The sequence below is a fragment of the Candoia aspera genome, chromosome 1 (genome assembly GCF_035149785.1).
Source record: "Candoia aspera isolate rCanAsp1 chromosome 1, rCanAsp1.hap2, whole genome shotgun sequence".
Classification (NCBI taxonomy): Eukaryota; Metazoa; Chordata; class Lepidosauria; order Squamata; family Boidae; genus Candoia; species Candoia aspera.
Genome location: NC_086153.1, coordinates 189576349 through 189592858, shown reverse-complemented (window position 1 = coordinate 189592858; position 16510 = coordinate 189576349). Strand labels below are relative to the sequence as shown.

General features: G+C 37.4%; 1 protein-coding gene across 1 annotated transcript in view; it reads left to right on the top strand.

The window, feature by feature from the left end:
• Positions 1–12487, top strand: part of AGPS (alkylglycerone phosphate synthase) — a 59816-nt gene extending 47329 nt beyond the window's left edge. Inside the window, exons 19-20 of the mRNA XM_063318134.1 lie at positions 1004–1061; positions 11907–12487. Coding sequence (XP_063174204.1) covers positions 1004–1061; positions 11907–12028 — 180 coding nt within the window. The 3' untranslated portion in view covers positions 12029–12487. The remainder of the gene's footprint in view (positions 1–1003; positions 1062–11906) is intronic.
• Positions 12488–16510: the final 4023 nt, after the last annotated feature.

The window sequence follows — 16510 nt, the reverse complement described above, 5'->3', positions numbered from 1 at the left end:
GGACTAAGATTGTCTACAAGAGCTGAAGACCTGGGGGAAAAGGAAATGTTTAAATAGCTGAGAAATAGTTAAGATAGGAAAACATAGTGCTACCAAATATAGAGGTAGGAACATAGACATAGAGATAGAATTTTATAGATTACTGTAAATAAGTCTTGAGTTGACCTCAACTCTTGGTTATGTGGACACATCCATGTTTTGTTCTCAACAATACAGAAGTGACATCCAATTGAGATATGCAGCATTTCAAATCCAAAGATGAAAAGATGCTTCTGAGTAAACATGGCATACCTGATGGCACCTTCTTTAAAAATCATGTCTTTTTCTGAGCTCACACAGAAGCCAGATATTCCCAGGCAAATATGCATTTAAGGAGATGTTAACAATACATTTTATGACCTGTCGGCAACCATCTGGTTCATCGACCTGCAATTTCCTGGTGGTTCTCCCATCCAAATTCTTACTAGGTGGAACCTTCCTTAGTTTTTTTTAAGTTCTAACACATGACCCTTTTTTCTGGTCTCTATTACCCCCCACCTCCCAATTCAGTTCATGAATTTTGGTTGCACACTTCTCTGTTTGCTTTTTAAAACCAAAATAGGATATTTGCAGGAATGTAACAAAGTTTTGCTTATCAGCAGGTTTAAGAATTGGTTGGAATAAGATTCATGCAAATATGTGATAACATTTGCTATTTAATTATTTATTTAGTTACAGTTTAGACACATACTGCAAATAAAACTATGTTTACATAGAACTCCAGAATGAAAAAACTTTGAAAGGAATTATATTGTTTTCATTTTTACCAAGGACTTTTAAAAACATTTTGGAAATATCTCTCTCAATAGGTAAATTGCAAGTAAAACTACTATCCTGCATTATGTGTAAATAATGCAACCCTCCCCCCCTTCACACATATTACATACATGCTGGTGAATGAGTGAAACATACTGTCTTGCCTGCTTCAACAGCTGAATAATTTAAACTACTTTATTTCTTTTAGACAGCAGCTAGAGAAGAAATTCTTGCTAATGGGGGAAGTTTGTCACATCATCATGGAGGTATTGTTACAGATCCTACTGTTAGTTACTCACTTTGTAGTAGGGAGATTTGATTCATAAGTATAAAAAAGGAGAAAAGATGCTCCTGCAAATTATAGACCAGTTAGGCTGCTCAGCTCATTAGCAAATAATATAGCAGTCATCTCTCCTGGAAGCTTATAAATTGGTTGGAGCATAGCAGGTGAACTAGCCAGTTTCAGAGTCTGTCAGGCATGTTCAGTTAAATTGCCTGATACTAAGTCATCTAATGAAGAAATACACAGAGACTTAAGGGAGTTGTACACCGAGCTGTCAATTTTTAAACCGCGCTCTATTTTATATCCTTGTGGAAGGAATTAGAGGAATCTCCTGCAGATAGACATCTATTTTTACTCACACATAGTTGTACAGTAACCTCTCAGTAATAATGAAATACACAGAACAAGGAGATCCTAATATAAATAGAATTGCTCTTTTTTATAGGCTCCCTTGTTATTCAATGTTTATATGAATTCTCTAATTGAAACCCTTACTGATCCACTTTTTCATCTTTGTATTTTATGTAAAATACTTTTGCTGTATTCCTACGTGCAGATGATTTTGCAATGCTTTCTGTAATCCCAGTTGGTTTGAAAAAGGTTTAATGTATACAGTGTACAGGTAGTTCTCACTTAACGACCACAATAGGGACCATAGCATTGGTTGTTAAGCGATGCGGTCATTAAGTGAGTCACCACATGACCAGACCCAGTTTTATGACCATTTTTACAACGGTCATTAAGGAAATCCAGCCTCCCGAATGGATGTTTTTTTGCTGGAAACTGGCAAAAAAGGTCGCAAATTGCAATCACATGACCACAGAATGCTGCAACTGGTTGTAAATGCGAGCTTGCTGCCAAGTGTCCAAATTGTGAACATGTGACTGCAGGGGTAGTGTGACAGTTTGTGACGGTCGTAAGTGCAAGGAAAGGTCGTAAAGTACTTCCCAAGGCTGTCGTAACTTCAGACTGTAATTAAACGAACAGTCTTTGAGTGAAGGCTACCTATACTAGCATTACTGGTTCTCAGAAAATGTAAGATTCATTCTTTGTTAACAAAACCAAAACATATAGATGCCAAGTAGACAGCAGATTTAACATGTGAAATTATACAAACATCCTGAAGTTGTTTTCCAATTTCAGACTGTACTGTATTGTATTGTAATGCTTATTACAGTCAAATAATTTCAGAATATAAAGCCACTGCTATCCACAAAATTGGCCTCATTTCAAGAATGAAACACTGTCAATCTGGAATTTTTCCATTAAGGTTGGAATAATTCATTTTGAATTCAAAATATTTTACACACCTCTCATAACTATTCTTAGGAATATGAATATGCTGGTTCAGAAACACATTGTTACATACCTTCTGAGCTGACTGAAGTTTCCTGTAGAGTAAGCAAACTTAGTGTGGCAGCCAGCTGTATAAGAAATTTTGTCACCTTCTTTGAGGAATGTCCAACTAATAAGTAAATGTGTTTTAACATAGGAATGGGAGGTCTGCTGTGATTAGTAGGGGTAAGATTAAGATAAATTTAATACAAAACAGGTAGATTTTAATTTTTAGGTTACTTTATATATTTTATTGTCAACCACTAACAGAATGTAGGATACATACGTAAGTTTTTATCTGTGATATGTTTATAAATATCTAGGGGCAGTTATTTGTACCCCTAGAGTAGTACACGTGACACCTCTGCTTCGGGAGCTGCATCGGTTGCCGGTTTGCTTCCAGGTCCAATTCAAGGTGCTGGTTTTGACCTTTAAAGCCCTTCACGGCATGGGGCTGGGTTATCTGAGGGACCGCCTCTCCCTATTACATCTGCCCACCCCATCAGATCTGGCAGAGAAGGCATGCTGCAGGTCCCATCTGCCAGGGAATTACACTTGGCGGGTCCCAGGAGGTGGGCCTTCTCTGCCGTGGCACCCGCCCGCCTTGTGGAATCTTCTCCCCTCTCCCCCCACAAGTGAAATTAGCTCCATCCCTCTCAACATTCTGCAGGTCCCTCAAGACCTGGCTGTGTTATCAGGCCTGGGGATCCCAGGGGACCAGGGAGATTTTGCGATGGCTCCCTTATGGTGGTTAATATCATCCCCGCCTGTTTTGTATGCCTTTTTATAGTTATTTTTTAATTGTGACTGTTTTTTAATGTATTTATTGTTTTTTAATTAAGTGTTGTACGTCGCCAGAGTCACTTTTATGTGAGATGGGCAGCTATATAAATTTGATAAATAGATAGAAATAAATAAAATGTTATTTCTATGATTTCTGGTCAAATGACTGGTGACAACAAATCAGACTATATAAACTGTTCCATGTCCTTTTGAATATTTTCAGCCATAGGTCCATTATGTGCAGGTTCTTGATGTCTTTAAAAAAAATGGAAAATATTTTCTTTCACTACTTTCTCTAAAATGATGTATTTTATGTCAAGAACTTCATTGTAAAATTGGGAAAAGTGAAAAGACTGAAAGATAATTGTGAGCTGTTTTATAAATAGGTCCAGTGAGCCTGACTTATTTGATTAAAAATGTGAATCATACAAAATGCTTCCAGTTCCTGTTGTGAAGAATTCCTGTTTGTAGATACAGGTATTCCTCAACTTACTACCACAACAGGGACTGGAAAATCCATCATTAAGCAGTGCAGTCATTAAGCAAGGCATCACGTGATCACGCCCGATTTTACAACATTTTTTGTGGTGGTCATTAAGCGAATCACCATGGCTGTTAAGTGAATCACACGGTTTCCCATTGATTTTGCTTGTTGGAAGCCAGCTGAGAAGGTCGCAAATGGTGATCACACAACCCTGGGATGCTGCAACTGTTGTAAATACATGGCAGTTGCCAAGTGCCCAAATTTTGATCATGTAACTGTGGGGCTACTGCAATGGTCCTGTGAGGACCAGGCGTAAGTCACTTTTTCCAGCACCATCATAACTTTGAGCTGTTACTAAACAAATGGTTGTAAGTTGAGGACTACCTGTAATGTTATGCATACTTAGTAACATTTGGCCTATCTACCTACCTATCTCCAGCCGCAATCCAGAAACTTTTGGTGGCTATCTTGCGCTATGATAATGGGGAATCTTTTCCAAAGCGCTTATTATATTTACCCAATAGGAAGATTAATTTTTCATTTTTGTTAGTCATATGTATATATGTAGTCATCTTATATTTTCTGCGAATAGATGTCATTACTGAAAACTGAGCAGGAGATGCTAATAATTAAAGCAAGTGGGAGCAGATATTGCTGCTGAAAGCTTGAATGCCTTTGAAAATTAGACTTGCCAGACCAGCTGGGGAAAGGTGGGGGCAGTCAAGATGACATTTAATATCCATACAGAGCTATGGAGGCTCTCCATTGCAGACGCTCAACTTTTGTATGTAGACAGGAACAAGAGGAGAAAGAAAAAGAAACAGCTCAGAGCCCCCAAAAGTGCTCCCCTGTTTTAGCTCCAACTGTTATGGACCTGGCTGAGCTAAACAGATGAATTCTCAGCATAGCAGGCGTTTATGCATTCTGACCTGGAAGTTGAAGCTACTGAATTTAGTAAGGCTTACTATATAGTAATGTATAGATTTTATTCTTGCTGAGCTCAGATTTCCAATTTTTCTTTCTCTGTTTATGTGTCTGTGGAAAAAAGTAACTTGTATGCATGCATGCAGATGAATAATTAATTTATTTTACAAATGCAAAACCTTGTTTTACAAGTGATTAAATTTTAGTTAGAAGTTGTTACTTGATTTTTTTTCCCTCCTAACCTTAAACATTTTTTGAAATGTGGCTTCTGTAAATGCATATAGACACCTGCAGTTACTGTATGTAAGAGGGTCCCATGTGCACATTTTTTGGGTTAGGGTGTTAGCAACCCTGGCTGAGGAAGAATGGAAGCCGGGACTGTAGAGGAATTTTATGTATATTTATAACCTTTTTTATTTCTCATCTTTTGTTTTGGTAGGATCATCTTAAATTCAGAATTACCAGAGACAAACTCTGCCAAGCATAGTTATCCCAGAAACCTCTAATTCGTCTTGTAGACAACTCTTATTTAGAGGGTAGAAAAAGGCACAAGAAGATTTCATTGAGGAAGTGAAAGGAACTGGAACATTGGGTGGGGGGGGGAATGATCATACAGTGCTGGAATTCTTGATTTTAACGGAACTAAAACTTAGAATTTATCTATGTGGTCACTAAGTGTTGATACCAACTTGATATACTTAATCAAAGGACTCTGAAAAAACAGATTTTTATAAACTCAGAGCAATGATAAATAGGATCCTATGGCAGGAGAATTTAATGGGGAAAGAAACTCAAGAGTTCCTAAAAGAAGAAGAAAACACAATTCCAGTGAGAAGAAAAATGGAGGACAGTGAAGAAGCCATCTTGGCTACACAAAAGCTTATTGAAAATCTGAAGACAAAATAAGAAAACATGCAAAAAATGGAAAAGGAGTCAGGTCAAAAAGGAAAAGTACAGATGGATAGCCCAGAACTGTAGAGCTTGTGTCAGGAGAGTGAAAGGTCAAACTGAGCTGAGTTAGCAAAGGATGCTAAGAATAACAAATGGGCTTAAGCTGTATTCAGTAGGAAAAAGAAAGAAAGGAAGAATAAAATTGGTGTAGCATCTGCTCACTGAAAAAAGGTAACAAAGGTACCAACAGGTAACAAAGAAGAGCATCTCAGCTTCTATTTTGCTTCAGTCTTGCCCAGCACAAAATGATGGAAAAGGTAGGAAATTAAGAAAGGGCAGGATCAAAGATTGAAATTGCTAGAAATATCCCTACTTATAATGACTTGAAATCTCTAGAGCTACTTGCATTGCATTCTAGAGTTCTGAACATCTTAGGAATAGTTATTTATAAGCCTGTTTTAAGCATTTTATTCATAATCTCAATGGTACAGGCAGAATTAACAGCATCTGATAAAATTTTTAACCCAACATAGTTATTGGCCAGACCATTTCTACTCTCCCTTCAACCATTTGGGTCAAATACTACTCTTGCACTGTTACTGACATTCGTGCACTCTCTTTTTGCTTAGGAGATGACCACAACAGTTTTCATAGAACTAATACTGGACTGGAGACAATATTAATAGATTCTTCCTCCCAGTGTTCAGAAATGGGATCCTCAGCCATGCTGTTGTTTTGAAAGAAGATACCTGGTTGGTTTTGGAGCAGATTAATCATCTGGCACAGTGTCTTGCTTTGAAGTCTCGCAACTTCCACCCTAATTAAAGATTCAGTTTTCAATCACTCCAGTTCTGATTCCTCCATCCTGTGGGCTACGCTGATATTTGAATCTCTTTTACAGTACGCTGTGTGGCTGAATTTCTGTACTAATAATTTATGCCATATTTTATGGATTTCATGTACAAGTTTAACAGCCTGCTGTGGCTTTAACTCATTTTTCATATATAAGATGGGTTTCTATTTTCTTTAAAAGCTGGAAGATTCACCTTTACTTCCATAACAATATATCTGGCAGCAGTGTTTTTTCCTCTGTTGAAAATTCCTCAGTATTCTCCCATGTATGTGTCACTGATCTAAGAAAACTCCTTAATCTGAACCCCACCATGTCCCCCCAACACACTTGGTCTATACCTTTGTGGAGTTTTTTCTCTGATCGTGGGAGAATCTTTCAAGCCACTTGTAGCATGCTCCCGTAAACCGCTAATCTGAAAATCTGTATTTCTAATTGCTGCTAGTGGCTGGTGAGCTTTGAGCCCATGTCTTCCAGTGCATAGAAATAAAGTGATCATCTGCCCAGGTATATCAGTGATTAACTTACCTGATTTCTTCTCAAGGATGTGGTCGCTACTGAAAGTGTTTCATCACTTCCTTAATGGATGCAAGCCCCTTGTCTTCAACCTGAATTAAAATGGTCTATTTTTAAGGCTAGCAACTCTTTATTGTAATAGCCAAATGAACCTTGTTTTTCTCAGTTCATTTTAAAATGGTGTCTTCAATCCACATATGTTGTTTTTTATATCATTTTTCCTCTCAAATGGAATCGTTTGTTACGAGATCACTATGTTCCAAATCCCATCATGGTACATTCTACCAGGCAGTAGCTTTTGCTGCTGCATCTCTCAGAGGTGCCTCTTTCCTGGATCTGTGATGTGTTTGATATCCATGCAAAGGGCAATGCATCCTTTCGTCATGCAGTAATATCCCTCTTCCGGGGAAACATGTCTGAAGTTTGTAAGGTGACAAAGGAGGATAGATTATCAGCCTCTTACTGCACACTATGTTTCTTGCACCACTGGCAGTAGTTTCTGTTTCCTTTTTGTTTTGAATATTCTCCTTTGTCTTGGAAACTGAACAAGAAAAGCAGGGGCCATGGCCTGCACAGTTCTAGCTTAAGAGCTTGGTAACAGATCAAGCTTAAGAGCTCAGTTCTGGAGTATTCCACTCACTGGTGCAGGTATAAAATATATATGAAAGCAGAGTTTCCTATCTAAAGAAGAGCAATTAACGGTGAGCAAAACGTTTCTAGAAGGATATAGGTCAACAGTACATTGAAACAGTGCTCTGAGTCTGCATTGATTTTGTAATGTTTCTGGACACATGACATGTCAGGATTTGTTACAAACTCACTGTTGGAAATCTTACCATGAATCTGAAATGTCTTCTGGGCAGAAGGAGGTGAGCTACTGGAACCAATTATTTGTGGCTGCCACTCTGAAGTTGGCATTCATGGGAATACCTGTATTGGCCTTGGAAGTACACAGTGACCACTAGGAAGAATCAAAGGAAATGTCTGGGATGTATCTAGAGAACAGGGCAGAGTAGGCAACCTAATATCCCAGAGATGGTTTGAGCTTTCATTCCTCTCAACCCCGGCCAGTTGAAAGTGATTATGACATAATATCTGCAGGGTGCTAGGTTGCCTACCCCTGAGTTATGCTAAGTGAATATGTTGTTTAAGCAGAAATTTAGCAGCTAATAATAGCTGTAGTAATACTTACTGTAAACTCATGTCCTTCTTATGTTTATTGTCTATTCTAAAGCTAGGGATATGATTGTAGAGAAATTTAATAACATAAAATAAAAGAATGCTGCTTGTAATACAGTTACCAGAACTAAGCACGTAAAATTTTGTTTGAGCAAGGAATTAATGCCTTCATATTTTCTTTGAATCTGGAATTGGTACATGGCTCCCCAGCAGAGCATACAAACAAGCTTTGAATTTTTTTCTATTTTTCTGTGGTAGTTCTATCAAATACCATCTGTTAAATTCCCAGAGTGACTTTTAATACTTATTCTGAGCTGGAATTTATTATTTGGGATTAAACTGGTAGTATCCTTGTTTATTATTATTTACTGACCTTCAGGCCTTAACCATGTCATTCTTAGTGTTTCTTTTTGTTCCTGTATGTGGAAGGGAGAATATTGATGCAATTCCTCTTCAGTGTTTGCCCTATAATTGTGATTAATAACAGTTGCTTTCACTATCCTGAAAGAGACAGCCTGGTCTGTCTGCCTACCACAATCATGTTGTGATAAATGGAGCTATTTTAACTCTGGTTTTGTGTATCAAACAAAACAGATGTAGTCTGAGACTTGAGGCTATAAAGAATATAAAGCATGTTTAACTTAATCTTCATAGTACTTACTGTTTTTTTAGAAAGAACTGGACAGCTTATACCAGTGAATGTTCATTCTTAACAGCCCCTTTCCTGGAAAAAAGTTGAAGAATTAAATCTTGAGAAATTTGCCTCATGAGAAATAGCGTCACTTTGCAAATAACTCTGTTACCTTTCCTCTTATTATGTATTTTGAGTATAGATGTATCATTTAATTTTAGCTAAGGATAATTTGAAGCCAGAAAAAAAGAAGCATTTCCATTCTACTGGGAAGCATTGTATTTTGAAGACAAAATTTGCTGAGAGATTAGAAGACATCTCTAACTTCTCTTGAGTTCCATTATGCTAACCTCCCAAATGCCAATAGTATTGGAAATGCAGAGAAGGAATCATGAGAAGTCCAAATTTTGCATTGATAAGTCTATTCAGTACTGATGGGCTGGTTAGTGTTGCCATTTGCTTGCATGTACTGTATATGCATATATATTATAGTGCAGTTGTTAACACACATATTAGGGCTGTCCATATGATTCAAAATTAACAGCCCACTATAATATGCCAATGTGGTAGAATAAGTATCTCGAGGAGATATAGTAACATCTTTGAGCCTAGATTAATGATGTAATCATTTGAAATAAAAATTAATAAGCAATTAAAAGGCTTTCAAAACTCCGCCAGATTCTTAAATACTATCTTCTACAACATTCAGGATAGCTTAAACTTCCACATTTGTGTCTGTTTCTGTTGAATAAAAATGGTTTGTTTGATTCATTTAGCAGTTATCAGCTAGGCAATATTTTTATGTGTTTATTGAAGAGATGTTCATGAATATTCACTTGCAGTTTAAAGGTCTCATGTAAATTGTTATGCAGCTATGTCACTGAAGCAAATCCAGGAAAGGTATTAAGAAGCTAGCTGGGTGAATGGGTAAAAGCAAGCATTTGCAGCAGCTGAGAAATTAGAATAAAATAATGCATCGTAGGCTTTTTGCTAGATCTAAAAATGTCTTAATTACAATGAATTAGGCTGAATAAAAGCAGTTACTACAAGATTAAAGCAGAACTGGCTTGAAGATCTGCAATAAGAGCCCATCCATGGTTGTTACATACGTATGCCTGTTACATATGAACATCAGTGACTGCAACTAACAAATAATTTGTATATTTAAAAACAAACATCATATTACGCACCATGGGAAGCAGGCAAAGTAGGTTGCACCTTTTGCTGAAAGGTACTCTGACTCATGGATTCACGTAGTCAGGTAGTGCATCTGATACTTTATCTAAGGAATGGTTCTGTATTTTCCAAGCAAAATAAAATTATCTCCTAAATGAAACCTTGACTTGACATACTGACAAAAAGCAATGCTAGGCACTTAACACAGAGATACTGACATTCACAGTTTGCAGCTTTATGCTACAAATGGGTTAATTTCTTTATCAAATATGTTCATAGAAAACCACCAGTGTCCGCTGCACAGCTTTTTTACTTTCTGGTTCGCTAATCAAATGTATGTTAGATTTATTATTGTAAAAGTATAAAGCATAGAAAATGTGACAAGATAGATGTGTAAATTACCACACTGACAGAACTAATGATGCAGTCCAAGCACCTTCTGTTTTCCAGCACTCGGTGAGCAACTTCATTAAATATGCAGTGGCTGTTTGGTGGCTGCTCAGACATCAGTTCAGTCCCTTGTGGAATGGCATCATTGTGGAGGTGGGGAAAAGACAGGCCTGCTAGCTGTCGGACATCCTGCTGTGGCTTTAATGTGCTCCAGCTTGCTGGACCAGTTATTTCAGTCTTTTTTGGACAATTACATCTATATCCACAGGATACATTCACTTAAACAATGTAACAGATAATGGAGTATAATAGCATAGACTACTCATTGTCTCTTTAGCTCTGGTTGGCGTGTAGGTGGCTGGAGCTGAGAATGTGCTACTATCCTTGGAATTTCAATACCACCAGTGTGTATCTTCCTCGGTTTGGTCAGCCTTGCATTCTTTTCAGCGAGCTTGGTGACAGGGCCGTATTTGGCAGAGGAAAGAAACAAAAATACTCTGTTCTCGGTTGGTGTCCACACCATTATCCCTGAGGCAATTTAACCAGTTACTCAAGCACCGGACAGCCTAGATATGGTTCTGGTGGGGAGGCACCTGAATGCGGCAAAGACAAGAGGGAATTGTCGCAACTTATTTTCTCTCACAAATACATCAAACTTTTGGTTTAAACTCACACTGTATTCAGCACCTGCTTTAATTTATTCGGTTAAGAATTAAATGCTGCTATAATAGTTGTTTAATGATAGAGCTGACTACATTTAAAAGATCTGTACTTTTATGACTGTGTGTTATAAATTCACTGAAGCTTATATTCATATTTTTTATTTTCCAAGTTGCGTAAGAGAGCCAGCTTGGTGCAGTAGTTAAAGATCCCAGGCTAGAAATCAGAAGACTGTAAGTGTTAGTCCTCCCTTGGGCATGAAGCCAGCTGGGTGACTTCGGGCCAGTCAGCTCTGGGAAGGAGGCAAGGGCAAGCCACTTGCAAAAATGTGGCCAAGAAAACTGCAGGGGCTTGTTCAGGCAGTCACCAGGAGCCAAGACTGGCTTGAAACCCCCCCCCCCAAAGTTATGTAAAGATGGTGACTGCTGGCAGTGGTCTTGGATGCCTATGTAGTGTTGCTTAGATGTAGGTTTGACTGTGTTCAGCGGAAGTTTCTCTTATATGTAGATATAGGGAGAACTGCAGCCCCAATCTGTCATCCTACTTTTGAGAAGTGTGTTTTCTTGCTTATTTGATAGCCTGAGTACTTTTCAAAATACAATTTTGTATAGTTGCATATAGCCTGTGCAACATTTGTTTAAAACAGGTTACAAAACTCTACTCACATGTAAAATAGCTGTTTCTGTTTCAGGATCTTGTTGAAACATATGCTGCTTCAGTTTAATTATTTTTAATGCAAGACATCATCTCTGCCTAAACTTGATCTAAATTTCATACTTTGTAAAGAGAGAAAAGGCAGTCTGGAATCCAGGTTTCCTTTGGGAGTACATTGAACTTAATGAGCTTGATAGTCTGGTGGGCTCAATAAATCAAATAAAGCAAAACATTTCTCATTTTTGAATAAAAGCATTTATCACCCAGTGTTTGTTCATTCATGGCCATAAGATTAATTGGTTCCTGCTATTATGGTGAACATTAAAGACACTTTTTTGTTGTTCTTTTTTTCCAGTGGGCAAGTTACGAAAACGGTGGCTGAAAGAATGTGTATCCGATGTTGGCTTTGGGATGCTGAAATCCATCAAACAATTTGTGGACCCCAATAACATCTTTGGGAGTGGAAACCTTTTATAAGCTTCTTACTCTCCACGCCGAAGTACAGAAAAGAATAATGTTTGAATCTCATAGCTTTCCCAGTATCCAAAAATAGCATGGACTTAGTTTCAAAAGCTGTTTCCTTCCCTGTACAGTTTATTTCTTCATGCAGTTCCAGAGAGAAGACTGTTCGGTTTTACTACTCCATCTTTCACATTCAAGCAGTTCAGAGTATAGTTAGGGCCATTTAACTGATAACCTATTTGGATGGCTTTCCTGCTAGAGGTGCGGAAATGTTCAAGAGTGACCCTGATGTGATTGGAGACTTTCTTGATAGAAAAGCACTTTGGGGAAGCAGATGAAAAATAGGAGTATGTTTAACTAAAATATGATTTTCTATTGAACGGTTAAGCAAAAGGAAGCAATGCCAAGCTGCAATTGGAAAAAAAAAATCTGATATTTTGATAGGAGACAAAAATATTCCTTTCTGATATTATTTAAAGAATTAAACCTGGTTTAATGCATTTTTATTAATCCTGTATCAACCTTACTGAGCCAGAAAGGTAAATATTTCTTTCTCTATACTGGAACCCATTGTTAAATAAAATGTCAAGCTTCATAATTGGTCTTCATTTATTTTAGAGTGCAACTTTTCCCAGGAATAAAAATAGTGCTGTTAGTTCTAATCCTCCAATAGAGAAAAAAATGAAATTTCAGCCGTAAAGCAACGTTTAAGTTGTTTACCCACAAAAACAAAATGCCATGCTTCTAAAAGTATCTGTGAGCTTTGGAATTAAATATTTAATGTAATATGGGCGGGGGGGGGAGTAGTTAGAACAATTTAATGGGTCTAGAATTTTATTCTATCAACAATAGAATAGAATCTCCTGAGCAAACACTGTTTTTGTCGAAAAAAAGTTGGGGTGGGGCTCTTTTATTATTTCACTCTAATCCAAGAGCCACTCCCTATAGTTTGATGATGTTCTTACTAAGCATGTCTAAATCTGGCTGGCTTTGTTGGGACTAAACTGCTTAAATGTTATGCCCATCAGAATCCACTATTGTAAAATAAGGAGATTTAATCAGTTTTATTCTGAAGAACCTTATATAACAAAAGTATTTAAAACATGTTTTTTAACTTTTACTCTGTTTTGGTAACAAAACTGAAGCTTACTATACAAATTTAACAAACTATACAGCTAAACTCAGAAACATGAGTGTTACTTGGTCCAGGACACAAAGCAACACATGTACAAACCTTAAAGACTGCCATTATAGCAGATGGCTTAAAGATACTTATAAAATAGACAAATGCACAATATTATATACTGATGGCTACTAACCATGGTTTCCTAAATTTAATCCACAGAAATAAATCTGTATTCGGCAGAGATTACCTCTTTGGATCACTCCATCTAGTTGCCCATTGCTATCAGTAAGATTTTGTCAGCCAGAGAGGTGGTCAGACATTCTGTGACTCTTCAGAGAAGCAGGGGGCTATAAAGAAGAAAGGTACAGAACTGTCTGTTCGCAGGCAGAATCTAACTAGATCCCAATTAAAGACCGACACGTGTGCATTACTGTATGTGGATTAATTTTTATTTCTGAGTTAGGTTAAGGTATCCATGTCATTACTAGTTCAGTTTCTTATTCAAGCGTAGGGATACACTGAGCGTTTGGATTTTGTTATTGTAGAGTACCAAATATAAAGCAAATGTGTGCTTCAGGGAATACAGTTGCCTTTTTGATAGAATAAAAGCAGAAGTTTAATTTCCTGGTTGTCTTTGCTTGTTGTGACCAAGTTTCTGCTATCTCCCAAACTTCTAGTCTCATTTAAGGTGCTCAATTGGTTTATTTTACTGAAATGCTTTGGGGATATGTTTCATACCTTTATAGATAAATAGATGATAAGGAGTGTTCAAATCATGAAGTATAATCTTGTGTCATGTTGGTACTGTCCTATCAAAGTAATTGTGAAGTCACAGAGGTGGACAGGCTTTTGGAGAAAGACAATGCAGATAACTGTGAACATTGTAAATTGCTTTACTTATACCTATTTTGCTAAACCTTTTTTTAATTGTTAAATTGTTCAGAGTATTAGCAAGAGCACTTGTAAAATATGCACTGGCTGAATGCTAATTTTAAAAAGTTACATTCATTAAAAAATCAGAAATACACCAAATAAAAAGCTGTTGCTTATCTTTTCATGGCATACCAACAGATTGCAAACTGTGAAGGCTGTCTTGGCATATGGCATATTTAATTTTTCTCTCGTTCTGTATTGTAACACCTTGCTGCTGTTTCATGAAAATCTTATAGAATCAGAATGATTAATTGATGAAGTTGCAATACTTTTCACCAGACATCCAAAAGTACACAACTAGGCAGAGGCCAAGAGGGTAGGGAAGCTCAGAAGCCTCTTCCATCATGGAGCAAGACTGCTGGAAATCAAAATAGACACATGGGCGGTGCCCATGCTTTTGAGGTCCTAGTCATAAAATGAACCCTGCCCAGCAGGTGCTCTTGCAAAATAATGAAAATCTATGTTTTAAACATGACACGATGTTCAGGGAATTTTTACAATGTTGCGGTAACTACTCAGGACTGCTCATGAAGGGGAGGAGCGAGCCTGCAAAGTGCCCTGCTGCTTTCAGACTTGTCCCAGCCGGTTGGGGGCTTTCCCCAAGCACCCTCGGTGAGGAATGTGCAAGCCCCGTTGCAGGCCGCACAGCACGTCTCTTTGATAGGTTTCAAAGTAATCGGTGTTACAAGAGTTGCAAGGGGAAAAAGTCCATTTTGATAGGCCGTGAGCAATTTTTTGGATTCTGCCTGAAGTATCCTTTTAAAATCAGTTTTATAGGATCAGCTTTATATTGGTTAAAATGTTTTTGGTGCCACCCCGATAGAACCGGTTTTAAGTCACAGTTGACCATTTACAGTGTTCTCAGTGTGGTTTGCTTCATTTCATAGCAAATGAGACCCAAAGAATTAGGCAACTAAGTCCAACTCACTGGCCATGAGTGACCTTTTGTGCCTGGAATGTACTTCTTTGGACCCGGTTTCATAGGCTTGCTTATGGGGTGCAGGAGAGGAGTTGAAATTCAACTTTGTAAAATGGAGTATTGGCATTTAGATCTCCTTTTGATGGAACATGTAGAGTTTTGGAAAGTTACGTTGAATGTAAACAAGAATGGAGTTTTGTGGTTTCAGTTTAGAAACCTGGTTACTTAGAAGTCATTTTATACTAAGTATGCCTGTTGTTTTATGGACTAAACTGTTACATTAAATGCATCTCTGCATTTGCATTGTGGTGGTTTTTTATATAGCAGTAGGATGATTAATTTGGGTCTGGATCATGGCATAAATGGGAGGAGGTCAGTTTTTTCTTTCGGCCAACATTCTTGATTCTGATTGAAGCCTCACATGTGTTCCAATAATAAAGGTAAAAAGCATATTCATAGGTACATTTAACAACATTTTGGGGCTGCACATCAAATTAAAAAGCTAATTCACTATATTACTAGCTAATGAAAGATTGAGTTTTTGGCTAATTATGTGAGAACATGTTGATCATGTATTGATAAGCTAATTGTACAACCACAGTTACAATGTTGAGATTATAGTTGCTTATTAATTAAAAGGTCCTAAATTTTCTCCATAAGATGATTAAATTAATACATTTTCAAATGGCTTGTTTTTGCTTTATTGAAATATTTAAATAAATTTCAAACAGCAATTGAAATTATTGGCACTTCAGGAGGATAGACTTTGAGACAATGGATCAGTCTTTCAGAATATAGAACTTTCTCTGTTTTAACTGAATTCTCCATTGTTTTCCATATATCAGCGTATTCTGTTTCAGAAGCCAAACCTAATAAATTGAGTTTATTGATTAAGCTAAAGATATCAGTATGGACTATCTGGTTTTGTCTTAGCCTGTCATATCAACTCAGGGACTGTAGTTTATAAATAACTATTTATGGCTCAGCATGTTGTATGAGCCAAGCCACTTATAGATTATTCAGTAAACTATGGCAGAGCATGCTGTATATATCCAGTCACTGCTGCCTTTCATGAGGCCAGACATCTCCCATTTTCTGAAATGCTTTGGTTTCTTATCTTTGTTACAACCCTTTTACCACTTAGGTGTTAAAGAGTAACATCTGATCCATGTACATTTTGCTCAATTTTAGAGAGGCTTAAAAGTCCATTCATACAGAATTCTGCTGAGTAAAAACCTAGCAAAACCTGCTCAGGCTGAGACTGGAGACAGGCAATTCAATTTATTTTTCCACTGGTTCTTGTCCAACTCAAAATTGCCTTTCCCAGAACTTTTATTTGTGAAAGGAAGTACAGGTAGTCCTCGTTTAGTGACTGCCATGGAAAATGACTTCACAGTTATGACAGTGATGAAAAACGCGACCAGTGCCCTCATTTACGACCTTCACAGTGTCTCTCTCTCTCTCTCAGTCACATGTTCGCCATTACAGACAGTATGCGTTGTCTGCATTGTCCTATGCC